At 45.4% G+C, this 20,818-nt stretch overlaps 1 protein-coding gene across 1 annotated transcript in view; it reads left to right on the top strand.

The window, feature by feature from the left end:
* Positions 1-1,032: 1,032 nt before the first annotated feature.
* The window catches only part of LOC115202536 (A disintegrin and metalloproteinase with thrombospondin motifs 7), a 172,442-nt gene continuing 152,656 nt past the window's right edge, over positions 1,033-20,818 (top strand). Inside the window, exons 1-4 of the mRNA XM_029766660.1 lie at positions 1,033-1,455; positions 11,028-11,395; positions 14,679-14,859; positions 16,099-16,292. Coding sequence (XP_029622520.1) covers positions 1,338-1,455; positions 11,028-11,395; positions 14,679-14,859; positions 16,099-16,292 — 861 coding nt within the window. The 5' untranslated portion in view covers positions 1,033-1,337. The remainder of the gene's footprint in view (positions 1,456-11,027; positions 11,396-14,678; positions 14,860-16,098; positions 16,293-20,818) is intronic.

Raw genomic sequence — 20,818 nt, 5'->3', positions numbered from 1 at the left:
GTATTTTTCCTTCTTCATTCTATGACATTTCCATGTTTATTCTCGACATTTTGTGCCAAACTGACCGTCCTCTTCCGCTAGAGGGGGCAACATGATGGCTCAACCAGCGGTAGATCAGTGAAGGATGCTATAGGGCACGTGTCAATCTTGTTCCACGGAGGACCCGTGTGTCTGCGGGTTTTTGTTCCTCCTTTGTTCTCGATTGATTAATTAAGGTCACGATTAGTAAGGAACTCCCCTCACCTGGTTGTCTAGGTCTTCCCTGTGGCTCAGTTGGTAGAGCATGGTGTTTGCAACGCCAGGGTTGTGGGTTCGATTCCTACGGGGGCCAGTACCAAAAAAAATTAAAATAAATAAATGCATGAAATGTATGCATTCACTACTGTAAGTCGCTCTGGATAACAGCGTCTGCTAAATGACTAAAATGTAATGAAAAAATGTCTTAAAGGAAAAACCAAGCATAGGCCCTAGGTGGATTGAGTTTGACACATCATTGCCATAGGGGGATGCCCACTGTTCTGAGCTCCAAGATGAAGGTATCATTTTCAAAGGAAACATAATGCAATTGATCAGTCGTGTTTATGGAGCTTGGGGCTCCTCACAGTGCATAATGCACACAGGTCCCGTTATGCATTGGTGCTCAGCGCAGTAACCACGCGAACAAGATTATACAGTAGACCAAAGTGTCGCTGTAGGCATATAATATACAAGCAATATTATTTAATGTGTTACAATCGTAATATTAGCCTTTATTGCGTGTCGGGAAGACTATTTGACATCCGGTTAAATGTGTCAATTCGACTTTCCTCAACTATCCAACTTTATTTACAATTGCACACCATACGTATTTTTATTTTAACAGGCAATCCAAATAATTGGATAAGAGCGTCTGCTAAATGACTTAAATGTAATGTAAATGTATGTAATAGTCTCCCCATCACCTAGCATCCCCTGGGCTACTACTGAAAGCATTCTATTCTCTCAAGTCCACCCACTAAACTGTATCGGAGAGGGAGGTTCTTAAACAAAGTTTGGCTTGTTAGGGAAAGTTCCTGACTGTCAGGGCTGTCGAAGGGGGCTTGATGGAAGAAAGAAGGGACAACGTCTTGTCAGCAAACAACACTTACAGTTTACAATTCTTGGAACGCAAAAGACGCGTGTGAAAATCACCGAGGAAGGATACAACGTCGTACAGAACTTAATTAAGTTTATATCGCCGGCGTCACGCTTTCTATGTCTAAAGTGCATGATTCTAACGGGGAAAGTGTTTGAAATGACAGTCGGTACAGTGAGGATAAAGCATAATAACATATTGTCTTAATTTACCTTCCAACAAGATGATTTACTTGCACTGCGGACTTGCACAAACTTTCTCTCCAATTTACTTTCTGGTTGCAGCGGGGATCTTGGCGATGTTTGACAACAGTAAAACATTTGGATTTGAACAAGAGACGGGTAAGCCAGCCTCTTAAAAATCAATGAATCATTCGTCTGACATATAACGTTACTTTTATTTTAAATAGTTTTATGCAATAGTTCAGCTATGCTGGTATTTTAAAATGTCAGTAACAAGGGGAACTCTGCAGACTATTGGCAACTGCTCAGCTCCACATAGCCTCAACTCACACACACATAGCCTAGCGATGTGACTGATCTCCGCAGCCTCAACTCACACACACATAGCCTAGCGATGTGACTGATCTCCGCAGCCTCAACTCACACACACATAGCCTAGCGATGTGACTGATCTCCGCAGCCTCAACTCACACACACATAGCCTAGCGATGTGACTGATCTCCGCAGCCTCAACTCACACACACATAGCCTAGCGATGTGACTGATCTCCTCATAGCCTCAACTCACACACACATAGCCTAGCGATGTGACTGATCTCCGCAGCCTCAACTCACACACACATAGCCTAGCGATGTGACTGATCTCCGCATCCTCAACTCACACACACATAGCCTAGCGATGTGACTGATCTCCACATAGCCTCAACTCACACACACATAGCCTAGCGATGTGACTGATCTCCGCAGCCTCAACTCACACACACATAGCCTAGCGATGTGACTGATCTCCGCATCCTCAACTCACACACACATAGCCTAGCGATGTGACTGATCTCCGCAGCCTCAACTCACACACACATAGCCTAGTGATGTGACTGATCTCCGCAGCCTCAACTCACACACACATAGCCTAGCGATGTGACTGATCTCCGCAGTCTCAACTCACACACACATAGCCTAGCGATGTGACTGATCTCCGCAGCCTCAACTCACACACACATAGCCTAGCGATGTGACTGATCTCCACATCCTCAACTCACACACACATAGCCTAGCGATGTGACTGATCTCCGCAGCCTCAACTCACACACACATAGCCTAGCGATGTGACTGATCTCCGCATCCTCAACTCACACACACATAGCCTAGCGATGTGACTGATCTCCGCAGCCTCAACTCACACACACATAGCCTAGCGATGTGACTGATCTCCGCAGCCTCAACTCACACACACACAGCCTAGTGATGTGACTGATCTCCGCAGCCTCAACTCACACACACATAGCCTAGCGATGTGACTGATCTCCGCAGCCTCAACTCACACACATAGCCTAGCGATGTGACTGATCTCCGCAGCCTCAACTCACACACACATAGCCTAGCGATGTGACTGATCTCCTCATAGCCTCAACTCACACACACATAGCCTAGCGATGTGACTGATCTCCGCATCCTCAACTCACACACACATAGCCTAGTGATGTGACTGATCTCCGCAGTCTCAACTCACACACACATAGCCTAGCGATGTGACTGATCTCCGCTGTCTCAACTCACACACACATAGCCTAGCGATGTGACTGATCTCCACATAGCCTCAACTCACACACACATAGCCTAGCGATGTGACTGATCTCCACATAGCCTCAACTCACACACACATAGCCTAGCGATGTGACTGATCTCCGCATCCTCAACTCACACACACATAGCCTAGCGATGTGACTGATCTCCGCAGCCTCAACTCACACACACATAGCCTAGCGATGTGACTGATCTCCGCAGTCTCAACTCACACACACATAGCCTAGCGATGTGACTGATCTCCGCATCCTCAACTCACACACACATAGCCTAGCGATGTGACTGATCTCCGCAGCCTCAACTCACACACACATAGCCTAGCGATGTGACTGATCTCCGCAGCCTCAACTCACACACACATAGCCTAGCGATGTGACTGATCTTCGCATCCTCAACTCACACACACATAGCCTAGCGATGTGACTGATCTCCGCAGCCTCAACTCACACACACATAGCCTAGTGATGTGACTGATCTCCGCAGTCTCAACTCACACACACATAGCCTAGCGATGTGACTGATCTCCGCTGTCTCAACTCACACACACATAGCCTAGCGATGTGACTGATCTCCACATAGCCTCAACTCACACACACATAGCCTAGCGATGTGACTGATCTCCACATAGCCTCAACTCACACACACATAGCCTAGCGATGTGACTGATCTCCGCATCCTCAACTCACACACACATAGCCTAGCGATGTGACTGATCTCCGCAGCCTCAACTCACACACACATAGCCTAGTGATGTGACTGATCTCCGCAGTCTCAACTCACACACACATAGCCTAGCGATGTGACTGATCTCCGCAGCCTCAACTCACACACACACATAGCCTAGCGATGTGACTGATCTCCGCATCCTCAACTCACACACACATAGCCTAGCGATGTGACTGATCTCCGCAGCCTCAACTCACACACACATAGCCTAGCGATGTGACTGATCTCCGCAGCCTCAACTCACACAGACATAGCCTAGCGATGTGACTGATATCCGCATCCTCAACTCACACACACATAGCCTAGCGATGTGACTGATCTCCGCAGCCTCAACTCACACACACATAGCCTAGCGATGTGACTGATCTCCGCAGCCTCAACTCACACACACATAGCCTAGCGATGTGACTGATCTCCGCAGCCTCAACTCACACACACATAGCCTAGCGATGTGACTGATCTCCGCAGCCTCAACTCACACACACATAGCCTAGCGATGTGACTGATCTCCGCAGCCTCAACTCACACACACATAGCCTAGCGATGTGACTGATCTTCGCATCCTCAACTCACACACACATAGCCTAGCGATGTGACTGATCTCCGCAGCCTCAACTCACACACACATAGCCTAGTGATGTGACTGATCTCCGCAGTCTCAACTCACACACACATAGCCTAGCGATGTGACTGATCTCCGCTGTCTCAACTCACACACACATAGCCTAGCGATGTGACTGATCTCCACATAGCCTCAACTCACACACACATAGCCTAGCGATGTGACTGATCTCCACATAGCCTCAACTCACACACACATAGCCTAGCGATGTGACTGATCTCCGCATCCTCAACTCACACACACATAGCCTAGCGATGTGACTGATCTCCGCAGCCTCAACTCACACACACATAGCCTAGTGATGTGACTGATCTCCGCAGTCTCAACTCACACACACATAGCCTAGCGATGTGACTGATCTCCGCAGCCTCAACTCACACACACACATAGCCTAGCGATGTGACTGATCTCCGCATCCTCAACTCACACACACATAGCCTAGCGATGTGACTGATCTCCGCAGCCTCAACTCACACACACATAGCCTAGCGATGTGACTGATCTCCGCAGCCTCAACTCACACAGACATAGCCTAGCGATGTGACTGATATCCGCATCCTCAACTCACACACACATAGCCTAGCGATGTGACTGATCTCCGCAGCCTCAACTCACACACACATAGCCTAGCGATGTGACTGATCTCCGCAGCCTCAACTCACACACACATAGCCTAGCGATGTGACTGATCTCCGCAGCCTCAACTCACACACACATAGCCTAGCGATGTGACTGATCTCCGCAGCCTCAACTCACACACACATAGCCTAGCGATGTGACTGATCTCCGCAGCCTCAACTCACACACACATAGCCTAGCGATGTGACTGATCTCCGCAGCCTCAACTCACACACACATAGCCTAGCGATGTGACTGATCTCCGCTGTCTCAACTCACACACACATAGCCTAGCGATGTGACTGATCTCCGCAGCCTCAACTCACACACACATAGCCTAGCGATGTGACTGATCTCCACATAGCCTCAACTCACACACACATAGCCTAGCGATGTGACTGATCTCCGCATCCTCAACTCACACACACATAGCCTAGCGATGTGACTGATCTCCGCAGCCTCAACTCACACACACATAGCCTAGCGATGTGACTGATCTCCGCAGCCTCAACTCACACACACATAGCCTAGCGATGTGACTGATCTCCACATAGCCTCAACTCACACACACATAGCCTAGCGATGTGACTGATCTCCGCAGCCTCAACTCACACACACATAGCCTAGCGATGTGACTGATCTCCGCAGCCTCAACTCACACACACATAGCCTAGCGATGTGACTGATCTCCGCAGCCTCAACTCACACACACATAGCCTAGCGATGTGACTGATATCCGCATCCTCAACTCACACACACATAGCCTAGCGATGTGACTGATCTCCGCAGCCTCAACTCACACACACATAGCCTAGCGATGTGACTGATCTCCGCAGCCTCAACTCACACACACATAGCCTAGCGATGTGACTGATCTCCGCAGCCTCAACTCACACACACATAGCCTAGCGATGTGACTGATCTCCGCAGCCTCAACTCACACACACATAGCCTAGCGATGTGACTGATCTCCGCAGCCTCAACTCACACACACATAGCCTAGCGATGTGACTGATCTCCGCTGTCTCAACTCACACACACATAGCCTAGCGATGTGACTGATCTCCGCAGTCTCAACTCACACACACATAGCCTAGCGATGTGACTGATCTCCGCAGCCTCAACTCACACACACATAGCCTAGCGATGTGACTGATGTCCGCAGCCTCAACTCACACACACATAGCCTAGCGATGTGACTGATCTCCGCAGCCTCAACTCACACACACATAGCCTAGCGATGTGACTGATCTCCGCAGCCTCAACTCACACACACATAGCCTAGCGATGTGACTGATCTCCGCAGCCTCAACTCACACACACATAGCCTAGCGATGTGACTGATCTCCGCAGCCTCAACTCACACACACATAGCCTAGCGATGTGACTGATCTCCGCAGCCTCAACTCACACACACATAGCCTAGCGATGTGACTGATCTCCGCAGCCTCAACTCACACACACATAGCCTAGCGATGTGACTGATCTCCGCTGTCTCAACTCACACACACATAGCCTAGCGATGTGACTGATCTCCGCAGCCTCAACTCACACACACATAGCCTAGCGATGTGACTGATCTCCGCAGCCTCAACTCACACACACATAGCCTAGCGATGTGACTGATCTCCGCAGCCTCAACTCACACACACATAGCCTAGCGATGTGACTGATCTCCGCAGCCTCAACTCACACACACATAGCCGAGCGATGTGACTGATCTCCGCAGTCTCAACTCACACACACATAGCCTAGCGATGTGACTGATCTCCGCAGCCTCAACTCACACACACATAGCCTAGCGATGTGACTGATCTCCGCAGGCTCAACTCACACACACATAGCCTAGCGATGTGACTGATCTCCGCAGCCTCAACTCACACACACATAGCCTAGCGATGTGACTGATCTCCGCAGTCTCAACTCACACACACATAGCCTAGCGATGTGACTGATCTCCACATAGCCTCAACTCACACACACATAGCCTAGCGATGTGACTGATCTCCGCAGTCTCAACTCACACACACATAGCCTAGCGATGTGACTGATCTCCACATAGCCTCAACTCACACACACATAGCCTAGCGATGTGACTGATCTCCGCATCCTCAACTCACACACACATAGCCTAGCGATGTGACTGATCTCCGCAGTCTCAACTCACACACACATAGCCTAGCGATGTGACTGATCTCCACATAGCCTCAACTCACACACACATAGCCTAGCGATGTGACTGATCTCCGCAGCCTCAACTCACACACACATAGCCTAGCGATGTGACTGATCTCCGCATCCTCAACTCACACACACATAGCCTAGCGATGTGACTGATCTCCGCAGCCTCAACTCACACACACATAGCCTAGCGATGTGACTGATCTCCGCAGCCTCAACTCACACACACATAGCCTAGTGATGTGACTGATCTCCGCATCCTCAACTCACACACACATAGCCTAGCGATGTGACTGATCTCCGCAGTCTCAACTCACACACACATAGCCTAGCGATGTGACTGATCTCCGCAGCCTTTACACAAACAGCCTAGTGATGTGACTGATCTATGCAAGCAGTTCACTTGGGAAATATTGACACTTATAAAGGGTATGTTTTCCCATTTTATGCATTGTATGAGGTGCCGAAATCCCATGAGCATATGACTCAAAACAGACGTGATGTTCCCAGGCTATACCTATTTCCAGCTTGTATGAGAACAGCTACAGTATTTCAGGGTTTTTTTCCCCACCAGAGAGATGCATCATTGAGCCGCCTCTAGTGCTTCAGGCCATGCTTAAAATTCTAGTAGCCTAGCTGTAGTTTAATACCCTAAACTTTACTTGGGTCATGCCTGAATATGTCATATAAATTTGCTCATGCTTACCTACTGTATCTGTACCTCACAGTGATAGTCACATTCATTCCACTAGTCAATTTAAACTGCCCTGCAAACAACATGAGTGAATGGCATCAGGATTAATTGTGTTCAGTTCTTTAAAGTATTTGCTCCCATTAGTCCAATAACTCATGCTGTGTTAGGATCAGTGGAGGCTGCTGAGGGGAGGACGGCTCATAATAATGGCTGGAACGGAGCGAATGGAATGGCATCAAACCATGTATTTGATGTATTTCATACCATTCCACCTATTCCAGTCATTACCACAAGCCGTCCTCCCCAATTAAGGTGCCACCAACCTCCTGTGTTTAGGATACTAGATACAGTAGTCAACCTAAAGTTGGCCTCTGAGCTGACATGTCTTGGTGTGAGATAAAAAGGGAGGGGGGTGATTTAAAAAAATAATACAAGTACTACACTTACTTTTGAACAATTATGCCAGTTGCCCATCTCTCTCTTTCTCTCCTCCCCTCTCTCTCTCTCCTTCATCCCTCTCCCCTTGGTCTCCCTGTGTTCTGTAGCAGTCTTAGTGAACAAGGGAAAGGCCTTCCTTAAGCAGTCTAGATACACCCTTGGGCTGTTTGACACTCTACCGTCCATACAAATCAACCTAAGTGGGTGCTCTGGGGAGCCAAGGCTAAGTGTAATCGGTTTGCGAGGCGATGGACTGACACAAGGGAGATAGCTTGGTACTGCAGCAGTGGCATTTGGGATGGCACTTGACACTACTGGTGGGCACTGTCCTCTATCAAAGGATTCAACAGTCTCAGGGTTGGCATAACACATTCCCTGTGAGAGCGACTCTTAACACCCCAATCGAAGAAAAAAACAATCACTACCCTTCACCTCGTATATACCTCCACCGCATCTCACCCATTCAAATCAGCTACCTGTTTACTCCTGTGAGACTGGTCTGACTTTTAAAGTGAAACCACTTCTGAATTACTCTTTGAATGTTAGCCAGAAATAAAGATGGCTTACGGATCTTTCTGTTAGGTCTGTGTTTTATAGAAAGGATTAGTGCTGTTTTTATTCTCCTCTCCTTTGTGATTAATACATTTGTCACTGTCATAGCTTTTCAGTTAAAGAGATGAAAGTCATGATGAACAATAGACATTCCTGAAGGTAGTAGTATAGAGAGAGATACACTAATATTGCCATGGACATTCAGTCAGACATGGAAAACCAGTGCTTTGATGAAGCCACTTTCACTATTCATTTACCGTAATAGTTAATTGTGATTTTATCCACAAATCCTGGAAAATGTGCTTGCCGCAAACGTTTAGCCTGAGTACTATGTAACAACGTCTACCTACACTGTGATTACACTGTGACTGCCGATGTAACTACTACCATGTGATTACACTGTGACTGCCGATGTAACTACTACCATGTGATTACACTGTGACTGCCTATGTAACTACTACCATGTGATTACACTGTGACTGCCTATGTAACTACTACCATGTGATTACACTGTGACTGCCTATGTAACTACTACCATGTGATTACACTGTGACTGCCTATGTAACTACTACCATGTGATTACACTGTGACTGCCTATGTAACTACTACCATGTGATTACACTGTGACTGCCTATGTAACTACTACCATGTGATTACACTGTGACTGCCTATGTAACTACTACCATGTGATTACACTGTGACTGCCTATGTAACTACTACCATGTGATTACACTGTGACTGCCTATGTAACTACTACCATGTGATTACACTGTGACTGCCTATGTAACTACTACCATGTGAATACATAGGTGTGATTTGAGACATGTGTGGTAAAGTGGGATCCTCTTTAATAAGCCCATTACAAATCATGGGAGACGGAACCGAGGTGAACTGTCCATCTTCTCATGTACTATTTAACATATCGTACATCATGGCTGACATGACCCTGGACTGGAGCACTAGTTTGGGACAGTGACGTAGGATCCGACATGACAGATCATGTGCAAGTGGTTTAATGGTCTCTGACACATTAGGCTAACATTAATGTCTTCGTGATGAACCTCTCTGACACCTTTCTCACCTCCATTTCCTATGGGCTGTCAGTTCCTGTTAGTATGCGAAGGGTTTGCTTCTGTTTCAACATCCCCACTAGCATACTACTTGTTCACCACTAGCATACTACTAGGGCACCACTGGCATACTACTAGGGCACATCTAGCATACTACTAGGGCACATCTAGCATACTACTAGTGCACATCTAGCATACTACTAGTGTATATTTAGCATACTGCTAGGGCACCACTAGCATACTACTAGTGTACATCTAGCATACTACTAGGGTACATCTAGCATACTACTAGTGCACATCTAGCATACTACTAGGGCACATCTAGCATACTACTAGGCTACATCTAGCATACTACTAGGGTACATTTAGCATACTACTAGTGCACATCTAGCATACTACTAGTGCACATCTAGCATACTACTAGTGCACATCTAGCATACTACTAGTGCACATCTAGCATACTACTAGTGCTCATCTAGCATACTACTAGGGTACATTTAGCATACTACTAGTGCACATCTAGCATACTACTAGGGTTCATTTAGCATACTACTAGTGCACATCTAGCATACTGCTAGTGCACGTCTAGCATACTGCTAGGGCACATCTAGCATACTACTAGGGCACATCTAGCATACTACTAGGGCACATCTAGCATACTACTAGGGCACATCTAGCATACTACTAGGGCACATCTAGCATACTACTAGGGCACCACTAGCATATGATTAAAGTGCTGTGAGGTGCATGTTGCTGTTAAAATTCATACCGTTCTTTGAACGGTGCTTGTGTGCGCGCGTGCGTTTCTGTCTGCGTGTAATTGAGGGCCTTAAGCCTCATCCACTCATTGAAGGTGGCACAGCGGGCCAGCACGCCGCCGATCACCGTGACGATACCCTCCCTGCCAGGATCCGGGTGTAGGCAGACATAGCGTAGGAGAGTACAGCAGACTGATCGACACTCCAGTCAGCCTCTATAGTAACCTGAAGCCCTAATTAGTTAAAGCCTGTTGTGAGACCTCATCCACGACTCCACATGACTATTGCCTGCCATTGGTGGATACTGGGTCACATGCTCATCCTCAAGTAAAAAAGACAGACATACTGTAGCCGTATCCAACCCCTGTTTAAATGATGGATAATGTATGTGTGGCTTGTGCAGATGGAACTGTTTACAGCTTGCCAAGTTTGTTTACAACCTCACAGTCAATTAGTAGATAGCATGTTTTTATTTTCTCTCCAAACCAGAGAGCTTTCTACAGGGGCTTCCGCAGTACGAGGTCGTTCACCCCTACCGAGTGGACGCCAAAGGTCACTTCCTGTCCAACTTTGTGTCCCACCGCGTCAGCCGGGTACAGCGGCGGGAAACCCAGGGGGAACCAGGAAACCCTACACGGGTGTTCTACCAGTTGCAGCACGGTGGCCACAATCTGCACTTCAACCTCACCCTCAACCCACACCTACTGGCTCCTGGCTTCCTGACTGAGAGGAGGTACGGTGGCCTGGAGGGGGCCAAAATACGCAGCCATGGCCCCTCGCTGTGTCACTTTATCGGGGACGTGTGGGACCGGGCGACTATGAAGGGGAGTGCGGCTATAAGCACTTGTGACGGCCTGGTGAGTGTGAGAGAGAGAGAGAGAGGGACCATCACTGATAACCTACTGAGACCGTCACTGATAACCTACTGAGACCGTCACTGCTAACCCACTGAGACCGTCACTGCTAACCTACTGAGACCGTCACTGCTAACCCACTGAGACCGTCACTGATAACCTACTGAGATATGTTTTTCCTTTCACATCCTAAAGGGTCATGCAAAACTTTTAACTTCTAGAACTTCTCTGTCCCTAGGGTAACAAGTCAAAGTAGAAACACAATTTACCAAAAACATAATGTTGATCGATGCCAATGACTGGTCCTAGCCCGTTTTTGTTTTCCGCTTTGTTTCTGTGCATGAGACTGGATGAAAGTGTTTGCTAAATGGCATATATTATTATCATTATACAAAATCAAAGAAGATTTATTACATTTTTAGGTGAAATTGAAAATGAGCATTCATTAGAGGTGTGTTTAATTCCTCTAGCTCTGACAAAAAGATGCTAATGCTTTGCAATAAGCAGTAAGTACTACTGTATAATGTCGTATGCCACACTGGCTTCAACATAGTTTCAATATTTAAACGCATGTCTGAACAGATGATGTTTAAGTATTTATTTGTATTTTTTTATAGTTGTCTCTGAAGTCATTACGTGCTGTTGGCCTCATTCCTGCTCTGTTAGTGTAGTTCTATTCTTAGATTGCACCATCCATGGAAAAACCACTGACTGGTTGGTGAAAGGACCTGTGAGCTGTGCTTGAGAGGATGTGTTTGATACATCACAAGTGTTAGAGCGCCTTTCATCTAAAATCAGGCTGGATGTCATCGATGACATGTGGGTGTGCAGAACATCATCATGCATCCATGAACAGATCAAGCGATGGAGCCCGTGTTGTGTTTATGCATGATCAATTTACATCTCATTGTCTTATCTATCCACTAGTGTAGGTCACTCAAACTGAATCATAAAGCATGTGTTCACTGTCACATCTGTGACAGCTGTCCACATGCCACCTCTCCTCTGTGACCGCTGTCCACATTCTACCTCTCCTCTGTGACCGCTGTCCACATGCTGCCTCTCCTCTGTGACCGCTGTCCACATTCTACCTCTCCTCTGTGACCGCTGTCCACATTCTACCTCTCCTCTGTGACTGCTGTCCACATTCTACCTCTCTTCTTTGTTCACTGTCACATCCCATCTATCCTCTGTGACTGCTGTCCATGTCCCATCTCTACTTTGTTATTGCTGTCCACGTCCCTTCTCTCCTCTGTCACGATGGGACGTGGTATAGCCATCTGTTGTTACCTTAGTTCACAGAAAAAAAGTCTTTACTTAAATGTTTCCAGCTGATCTTGCTGTAATAAATGTTTCACAATGCCAGAGTCACATTACACGCTTTAGGACATTTCTGATGAAAATGCAGTAGGAAACCACGAGCCCTATCCAACAATATCATACTGTTACATTATTACTGTATTCCTTTCTCCCTACAAGCCCTATCCAACAATATCATACTGTTACATTATTACTGTATTCCTTTCTCCCTACAAGCCCTATCCAACAATATCATACTGTTACATTACTGTATTCCTTTCTCCCTACAAGCCCTATCCAACAATATCATACTGTTACATTACTGTATTCCTTTCTCCCTTTCTAATAATATATCTCTCCATGTCTGCCTTTTTTCCATTTGTTATAGAAATTCAAACTTTTGCATGTGAACATAAAAATGTGTGATACTTCTAAGTTTAAGTGACTGTAAACACTTGTTTTCTCCACAATGAGGGACTTTCCTAAATATGGCCAATGGGGAAACTTTCTCAGAGTATCCTCTTAAATGTCCGTGTTCTTGAACAGTCAACTTCTAGTTGAATCCAATGTATATACAGTATATTGAATCTGTCCTTTTAAACTCTTTGAACCTGGAGGAGGGGGACTTACTGGACTGGACATGTTGTTTCTTTAAAATGATAGCAGTTGGATATATTGAGGAGAGATCGACGGGCTCCAGACCCACAGCGTATCATTTGGCACAACGCCACATCTCGCTCTAAGTTCCACAGCTACGGCTGAGCCAGAAACCCAGAGGCCAGAATGCTGGGTTGAAGACTGTCATAAATCTAAATCATTGTTGCGGAGCATTTGCGATTTAGCCATTACAGTTAGGACTCAATTTCAGTTGATGCGTTTTCTCTCATATGTCCTTGTTTTGCTCCCATAATCGCATGATAAATCCCAAGATAACTGGCGTTTATGTAATACTGTAACCTAATGGCACATTTTCATGAAGCTGATTACATTTATTTCTCTCTGAAGCAATTTTGACCCATCTCCCACCCAGTAGAATGTGCTAACTATATTCTTCCCATATCAAAGCAGTTGTGATCCCTTGTTCTCCCAGTAGAATGTGCTAACAGTGTTTTTCCCATATCAAAGCAGTTGTGATCCCTTGTTCTCCCAGTAGAATGTGCTAACAGTGTTCTTCCCATATCAAAGCAGTTGTGATCCCTTGTTCTCCAAGTAGAATGTGCTAACAGTGTTCTTCCCATATCAAAGCAGTTGTGATCCCTTGTTCTCCCAGTAGAATGTGCTAACAGTGTTCTTCCCATATCAAAGCAGCTGTGATCCCTTGTTCTCCCAGTAGAATGTGCTAACAGTGTTCTTCCCCTATCAAAGCAGTTGTGATCCCTTGTTCTCCCAGTAGAATGTGCTAACAGTGTTCTTCCCATATCAAAGCAGTTGTGATCCCTTGTTCTCCCAGTAGAATGTGCTAACAGTGTTCTTCCCATATCAAAGCAGCTGTGATCCCTTGTTCTCCCAGTAGAATGTGCTAACAGTGTTCTTCCCATATCAAAGCAGTTGTGATCCCTTGTTCTCCCAGTAGAATGTGCTAACAGTGTTCTTCCCATATCAAAGCAGTTGTGATCCCTTGTTCTCCCAGTAGAATGTGCTAACAGTGTTCTTCCCATATCAAAGCAGTTGTGATCCCTTGTTCTCCTAGTAGAATGTGTTTACTGTGTTATTCCCCTCTTTCTACCCAAATAATGTGCTTGCTTAGGACTGTACTTTTAGTATTAATAAAGCATTTCTAACCAACTTTCTCCCTGTACAATAACATCACTATATTTCTCATATATAATACATTTGGACCTCGTTTTCACCCCATAGAATGTCCTTGCTTAGGACTATTTAAAAACTAAATAATAATAAAGCAATTCTGACAGCCTTTCTCCCTGTACAATATGATCACTCTATTTTTCTCATAACAAAAGCTATACTGACCTCCCTCCCTCTGTAGACAGGGCTGTTCAAGCTGTCCCAGGAGGACTTCTTTATCCGGCCATTGGAGCGGTCTAGTGATGAGTCGACGGCACCACAAATCCACATTATCTACAAGCGCCACACCTCCCCCACCCAAAGCCAGTTAGTACAGCCCATCTCTGGAGACCATACCACCAACGGTACCTGTGGGGTCAAAGGTGAAGCCTCCCGTCGTGACCTGGCATCACACACTCCAATATAGAGGCCTTAGAGGATGGGGCTGTTCCAATACTTTAAAGATGCACCTTTCCTTCCCTTCCTTGAACTAATCACCAATCTCACAAGGTCGGATTGGACAAAACAAGGATCCCACTTCTGACAACAACTGATTTTACATGTCAGGTCCAACCTAACCCATCGAGATGGTGCCAGATCAGTCATGCTTCATGGAAGGGAGGATGCATTTTCTAAGTATTCAAACAGGGCCGATGCACTGAGAGATCCCTATCCCAACCTGGATCTATCACACAAACACATACACGTACAGTATACACACACACACACACACACACACACACACACACACACACACACACACACACACACACACTGAATACCACTCTCTAGAGGTGGAGGAAGACGGCCTAGGAACAGTTGGGCTGGTAATGGGGCCTGTTTGAAATACCAGGAGCCTTAATTAAGCCCTGAAACACATTGCAGGATGAAATATCCGAGAGGCAGTATTATGCAGGAGAGATATGTAAATATGCCATTAGGAATTCATTGCAGGCCCCGGGACTTGAACTATTTAGAAAATAACTCTTTCGAACTCACTTGAACGTGCACTTCACTGGAGTCTTGGTTGACTTCACCCACAGGGAATAGGTCAAGAGAATTGTTGGACTATTCTGCAGATGGCTGGGAATGGTAGAGAGAACCAGGAAAGATCATCTGGCTTACCAGGCATTTTAGGAGGGAAATAAAACCGCTTCCACCAGACTTTAAACTTCTGTCTCAAGCATGCATTAAATCCCCACTTCCTCTCTCACAGGGTTAAGCCTGCGTAATCACTTAAATTCCCTCAAGACATTTAGAAAAGACTAAAGTGGCTCTGTTGTCCTCTCTATAGAGGACGTTTCTTTATAGAGTACATGTTATGTTCAACACAATGCATCAGTGTGTACTGTATAGGGTTCTAACGCTGTTGCCACACAGCCGACTTTTCATACATATGATGTACAGTTTTGGATAAATACACTTTTGACTAATTGGTGTAACTGATCTGATCAAACACATAACATGTTTTACATAAACATCCCGTACGAATATATGGTGTAACGAAGTTCAAACCAATCAAGGATAACACAAAAAACGTCTGACTTATTCCATGGTATTTTTAAACACAATACTAAAGCTACAACTCTACACCACAATATTTGTCACGGCTCCGTCCTCAGATCCCGCTGCGGCGTTGGAGCGTGTGGAGAGGCAGCGGGAGCGCTGGGAGAGACGCCAGCGGAGGAAGAGGATACGCCAGCGTTCCATCAGCAGGGAGAAGTGGGTGGAAACGCTGGTGGTGGCCGATTCCAAGATGGTGGAGTACCACGGCACCAAGGGCGTGGAGAGCTACGTACTGGCTGTCATGAACATCGTAAGTGTCTGCTAGCTGTCTGGACTGGCTGTCATGAACATCGTAAGTGTCTGCTAGCTGTCTGGACTGACTGTCATGAACATCGTAAGTGTCTGCTAGCTGTCTGGACTGACTGTCATGAACATCGTAAGTGTCTGCTAGCCGTCTGGACTGACTGTCATGAACATCGTAAGTGTCTGCTAGCCGTCTGTACTGACTGTCATGAACATCGTCAGTGTCTGCTAGCTGTCTGGACTGACTGTCATGAACATCGTAAGTGTCTGCTAGCCGTCTGGACTGACTGTCATGAACATCGTAAGTGTCTGCTAGCTGTCTGGACTGACTGTCATGAACATCGTAAGTGTCTGCTAGCCGTCTGTACTGACTGTCATGAACATCGTAAGTGTCTGCTAGCCGTCTGGACTGACTGTCATGAACATCGTAAGTGTCTGCTAGCCGTCTGTACTGACTGTCATGAACATCGTAAGTGTCTGCTAGCTGTCTGGACTGACTGTTAAGAACATCGTAAGTGTCTGCTAGCCCTCTGTCTCACTGGGTTTTCTTTTGGTAGGGTGTCAGCAACACCAAAGTTGTGGGTTTGATTCCAACTATTACCAAATATGGGCTAGTATGCTGGGAGTCAGCTAGGAGTAGCCTTTGGTTGGCTGAAATGCCCTTTTTCTATTTCCAGTGCAAACTTCTTTGAAATATTTTATTTTTGCATTTTCCAATTAAGAACATCCAAAACAAAAGTGAAAATATGTTAGACAACAAAGGACAAAGTGACGGTAACAGACGAGCGTAATAAAAAATTTAAATTATATATACGGGCATACATAATACATAAAAAACATACATGATACATAAATCATAATAAAATAAATAAAAATAATAATAATGAGACATTGATTCATATGGTCACCTGCTGTAAGCTACATATTATACATTACGTGTGAAACATTATATAAGAATTATATAGAGATTCAATCAATGTGATGTGAGGGGAGATTCTCCATATAGTCAATAAACGGTTGCCAAATTCTGTAAAATGTCTTTAACTTATTCCTCAAGCAGTAAGTGATTTTCTCCAGTGGGATACAACTATTAACTTCCGATAGCCACATTGCAACTGGCAGGAGGGAATCCGATTTCCATTTCAAGGCAATACATTTCTTGGCAATCGCTAGCAATATTTCTGTTAGCTTTATAGTATGACTTTGCCTAAGATTGGTGTTAGTATAGTTACCCAGTAGGCAGACCTCCGGGTCTAAAGGGAATGCAACCCCGTGAATTGAGGATATGGTATCGCATACCCCCTGCCAGAAACCATGTAGTTTTGAACACTGCCAAGTGGAATGGAGGAATGTTCCTTCATCTGAGCCACATCTAAAACACAGGGAGGAGATGTCAGGGTTGAACTTGGGCAGTCTAGATGGTGTGATATAGAACTGATGGAGGAAATTAAACTGGATCAGTCTGTATCTGGAGTTCAATGTGGATGTAACACCATCCCTGAATAGGTCAGTCCATAGGCCCTCATCAAGATCAATACCCAGATCTTTTTCCCATCTAAGTCGGGGTTTATCTAGCTCAGGCAGTGTTAGTACTGACATTAGAGCATCGTAAACACGGGAAATGGTCTTGAGTAGTGGTTGGTCTGCATGGCAGAGTTGTTCAATAGGTGACATCTTAGGTAGGTTCCATTGTCCCTTGAGAGTCACCCTAATAAAGTCTCGTAGTTGTAGGTAGCTAAAGAAGTCCCTGTTAGACAAGTGGTATTTCTGTTTCAGCTGATCAAAAGACATAAGAACTCCCTCCTCATAACAGTGTTCCAGAAGTGTGATCCCCTTATCAGACCATGGTCTAAAGTTACTATTCTGGAAAAACATAGGGATCAATCTATTGTTCCATAAAGGGGTTTTAGGGGAGAGAAATCCCCCTCGTCCGAACAGCTCATGCAGTTTACACCATGCCAGGACAGAATGTATGATTAAAGGGTTGTCTGTCCTGGTTTTTATAGATTTTCTGTCCCATTTGTAAAACAATTCTGCCCCCGTGTCATCATTCATCTCAAGCTTTTCAATGTTCAACCATGAGGGGGAGGGACCATTGTCAAACCTCTGAGCCAGAAACCTAGACTGTGCAGCCCAGTTGTACATTCTAAAATTGGGGAGGTTTAAGCCCCCTTGACCGTAATCCAGGGTCAGTTTGTCCAGGCTAACCCTCGGGGTTTTGCCATGCCAGATAAACCGTCTGGTCAGCTTGTCGAGAGAGGAAAAGAATGCTGCGGGCACAGGGATAGGGAGAGATTGAAACAAATATAGAAATCTGGGCAGGATATTCATTTTAATCACATTGATTCTACCCAGTAGGGTGAGAGGCAAGTCCATCCACCTACACAGGTCACCCTCCACCTTTTGCAACAAGCCGGCCAGATTGAGTTTATAGAGGTTGTTCAGGTTACCATCCACCATTATGCCCAAATATGTGAAGCCCAGAGGCGACCATCGAAAAGGAAACTTGTGCTTGATGGTATGATGGTCAAAGACAGACAGCGGTAAGATTTCGCTTTTATCGAAGTTAACCTTATATCCAGAGAAAGAACTATAACACTGTAGTAGGATCTGTAAGTGAGAGAGGGAGTGTTCTGGGTTTGTTAGAAATAAGATAAGGTCGTCCGCAAAGAGTGATAGTTTATGGGTATGGGGGCCCACCTCAAAGCCATGTATGTCAAGGCACAATCTAATAGCCTCAGCCAACGGTTCAATGGCGAGGGCAAAGAGGTGGGGGCTAATTGGGCAACCTTGTCTGTTCCCTCAATAGAGAGGGAAAGAGGAGGAAGTAATCCCATTGGTAGCAATCCTAGCTTTAGGAGATTTGTAGAGTGATTTTATCAAATTTACAAACACGGTACCTAAACCAAACTTTTCCAAGACGCGAAAGAGGTATGGCCATTCAACCCTATCAAAGGCCTTTTCAGCGTCGAGGGAGACTGCGACACTAGGTATTTTGTTTTTGTTAGCAAGGTGAATTATATCAAAGAACCTTCTGAGATTATTGGAGGACAGTCTATTAATTATGAAGCCAGTCTGATCTGGGTTGACCAACAGGGGAAGACATGACTCCAGTCTCTTAGATATCATCTTGGTGACCAGTTTACAATCTGTGTTAAGGAGAGAGATTGGTCTATAGGAGGCGCACTTTAGCGGGTTTTTCCCTTTCTTGTGGATTACAGTAATCACTGCTTGAGAGAAAGACTCTGGAAAGCAGTTGTCTTCCCCAGCTTTTTTAAGTACCTCCATAAGGTAGGGGACCAACAGCTCCCTAAATTCTTTATAGAACTCTGGAGGGAAGCCATCCTCTCCAGGAGATTTATTAGAAGGTAAGGATTTAATGGCTTCCACCAATTCAGGAACAGAGAAGTTTTCACTCAGGCGCTCTCTGTCTTCCTCTGACAGGCATGGGAGGTTGAGAAAGGAGTCGATCTCCGACAGATCATCGCTTGATTGGGAAGTGTAGAGGTCTTCATAGTATTTCTTAAAGGTATTATTAATTTCGGTAGGGTCGAAAGATATCTCATTAGTAAGGGTTTCTATAGCATTAATTGTCCTCTTACTTTCCTCTGCTTTCAGTTGCCATGCCAGTACTTTGTGAGCTTTCTCTCCAAGCTCGTAATAACGCTGTTTTGATTTAGTGATGGCCCTCTCAGCTTGATATGTGTTCAGAATATTATATTTCAGTTTTTTATTTACCAAAAGCCTATATAGATCTTTAGTCGGGCCTCTTTGGTAGGTTTTCTCCAGCTCAGAGATTTCAGATTCAAGGACATTCAGTTCCACACCGTGTTTTCTCTTCAACCCTTTAGTATAGGAAATGATCTGTCCCCTCAGATAGGCTTTCAATGTGTCCCAAAGAATGAAACTGTCAGGAGCGGAGGGTTCGTTTGTCAAAGTAAAAATATTGATCTGCTCTTAGTTAAATGCACAAATTTCAGGTTGCTTTAGGAGTGTAGGATTTAGTCTTCATCTATATGCTCCATTTACCTTGTTAGGAATGGAGATTGATAATACCAGAGGAGAATGGTCGCTAAGCAATCTGGGGAGATACTCGATATCTAACACTCTATGAAACAGTTGGGTCGATAGTAAAAAGTTATCTATGCGTGTGTGTGTCTTGTGTGGGTGTGAATAAAAAGAGTAGTCCCTATCCTGTGGGTGCAACTGTCTCCAGATGTCTAGTAAATTAAGATCTTTCATGAATGACATGGTTAGCTTGGCGGCTTTGGTAAGAAGGGAGGGTTTATCAGAGGACCTATCAAGGACTGTATCTAAACAAAAATTTAGATCTCCTCCAACCAGTAACCATCCTGGTGGTGCTTGAGCGACCTGAAGGAAGACATTCTTTCTAAACATATGGTCATCGAAGTTAGGAGCATAAATATTCAACAGGGTCCAAGACTCTGAAAACATATGCCCCTGCACCAAAACAAACCTGCCCGAGGGATCAGAGATGGTGTTGTTGACGCAGAAGGGGATGTGTCTACTTAT

The sequence above is a fragment of the Salmo trutta genome, chromosome 12 (assembly GCF_901001165.1).
Source record: "Salmo trutta chromosome 12, fSalTru1.1, whole genome shotgun sequence".
Lineage (NCBI taxonomy): Eukaryota > Metazoa > Chordata > Actinopteri > Salmoniformes > Salmonidae > Salmo > Salmo trutta.
The sequence above is the reverse complement of the archived record's forward strand: the minus strand, read 5'-3'. Positions and strand labels throughout refer to the sequence as shown.